Source organism: Brachionichthys hirsutus, chromosome 11, assembly GCF_040956055.1.
Source record: "Brachionichthys hirsutus isolate HB-005 chromosome 11, CSIRO-AGI_Bhir_v1, whole genome shotgun sequence".
In the NCBI taxonomy this organism is placed as follows: domain Eukaryota; kingdom Metazoa; phylum Chordata; class Actinopteri; order Lophiiformes; family Brachionichthyidae; genus Brachionichthys; species Brachionichthys hirsutus.
Window position 1 is genome coordinate 13,424,690 of NC_090907.1, and position 1,650 is coordinate 13,426,339.

Here is a 1,650-nt window from a genome sequence, read left to right on the forward strand (position 1 = left end):
GGACGGAGACGTCAATGACGTTCAAATTGATCAGATGGGCCTCGTTCCTTGATCCTGCCTGAACCGCACCCCTTCCCTGTCTCCACCAGAGCGATCGCTCGACAGTGTTGGGAGGAGTCGGCAGGAGTCTCTGAGCTCCGTGGAGGAGGACGACTACGACACGCTGGACGACATCGACTCGGACAAGAACATCGTCCGCACCAAGGTGAGCTCGCTGATGTTGAGACTGTTTCTAACCGTGTCAGGATCGATGAGGCTGAGCGTCGCTGAGCTTCGTCCTCTTGTGTTTGTTACAGAGATTTCTCTACGTGTCTGACTTGGCTCGCAAAGACAAGAGAGTCCTCAGCAAGAAGTATCAGATCTACTTCTGGTGAGGACGAGCAGCGAGTCTGATTCGCCGTGTTTCAGTCTGATTCGCCGTGTTTCAGTCTGATTCGCCCTGTTTCAGTCTGATTCGCCGTGTTTCAGTCTGATTCGCCGTGTTTCAGTCTGATTCGCCCTGTTTCAGTCTGATTCGCCGTGTTTCAGTCTGATTCGCCCTGTTTCAGTCTGATTCGCCCTGTTTCAGTCTGATTCGCCCTGTTTCAGTCTGATTCGCCCTGTTTCAGTCTGATTCGCCGTGTTTCAGTCTGATTCGCCCTGTTTCAGTCTGATTCGCCGTGTTTCAGTCTGATTCGCCCTGTTTCAGTCTGATTCGCCCTGTTTCAGTCTGATTCGCCGTGTTTCAGTCTGATTCGCCCTGTTTCAGTCTGATTCGCCGTGTTTCAGTCTGATTCGCCCTGTTTCGGTCTGATTCGCCGTGTTTCGGTCTGATTCGCCCTGTTTCAGACTGATTCGCCCTGTTTCGGTCTGATTCGCCGTGTTTCGGTCTGATTCGCCCTGTTTCAGTCTGATTTACCGTGTTTCAGTCTGATTTGCCGTGTTTCAGTCTGATTTGCCGTGTTTCAGTCTGATTCGCCCTGTTTCAGTCTGATTCGCCCTGTTTCAGTCTGATTCGCCGTGTTTCAGACTGATTCGCCGTGTTTCAGTCTGATTCGCCGTGTTTCGGGGTGTCGATGGGGCCGTGGGGGGGTCGATGGGGCCGTGGGGGGGTCGATGGGGCCGTGGGGGGGGGTCGATGGGGCCGTTGGGGTGTCGATGGGGCCGTGGGGGTGTCGATGGGGCCGTGGGGGGGTCGATGGGGCCGTGGGGGGGTCGATGGGGCCGTGGGGGTGTCGATGGGGCCGTGGGGGGGTCGATGGGGCCGTGGGGTGGTCGATGGGGCCGTGGGGGGGTCGATGGGGCCGTGGGGGGGTCGATGGGGCCTTGGAGGGGTCGATGGGGCCTTGGGGGGGTCGATGGGGGTGTCGATGGGGCCGTGGGGGGGTCGATGGGGCCGTGGGGGGGTCGATGGGGCCGTGGGGGTGTCGATGGGGCCGTGGGGGTGTCGATGGGGCCGTGGGGGTGTCGATGGGGCCGTGGGGGGGTCGATGGGGCCGTGGGGGGGTCGATGGGGCCGTGGGGGGGTCGATGGGGCCGTGGGGGTGTCGATGGGGCCGTGGGGGGGTCGATGGGGCCGTGGGGGGGTCGATGGGGCCGTGGGGTGTCGATGGGGCCGTGGGGGTGTCGATGGGGCCGTGGGGGTGTCGATGGGGCCGTGGGGGTGTCGAT

At 60.9% G+C, this 1,650-nt stretch overlaps 1 protein-coding gene across 1 annotated transcript in view; it reads left to right on the forward strand.

Moving 5' to 3' along the window:
* Positions 1 to 1,650, forward strand: part of sidt2 (SID1 transmembrane family, member 2) — a 14,060-nt gene that overhangs the window by 9,250 nt on the left and 3,160 nt on the right. The window contains exons 13-14 of the mRNA XM_068745837.1: positions 90 to 205; positions 297 to 370. Of these exons, the coding sequence (XP_068601938.1) occupies positions 90 to 205; positions 297 to 370 (190 nt within the window). The remainder of the gene's footprint in view (positions 1 to 89; positions 206 to 296; positions 371 to 1,650) is intronic.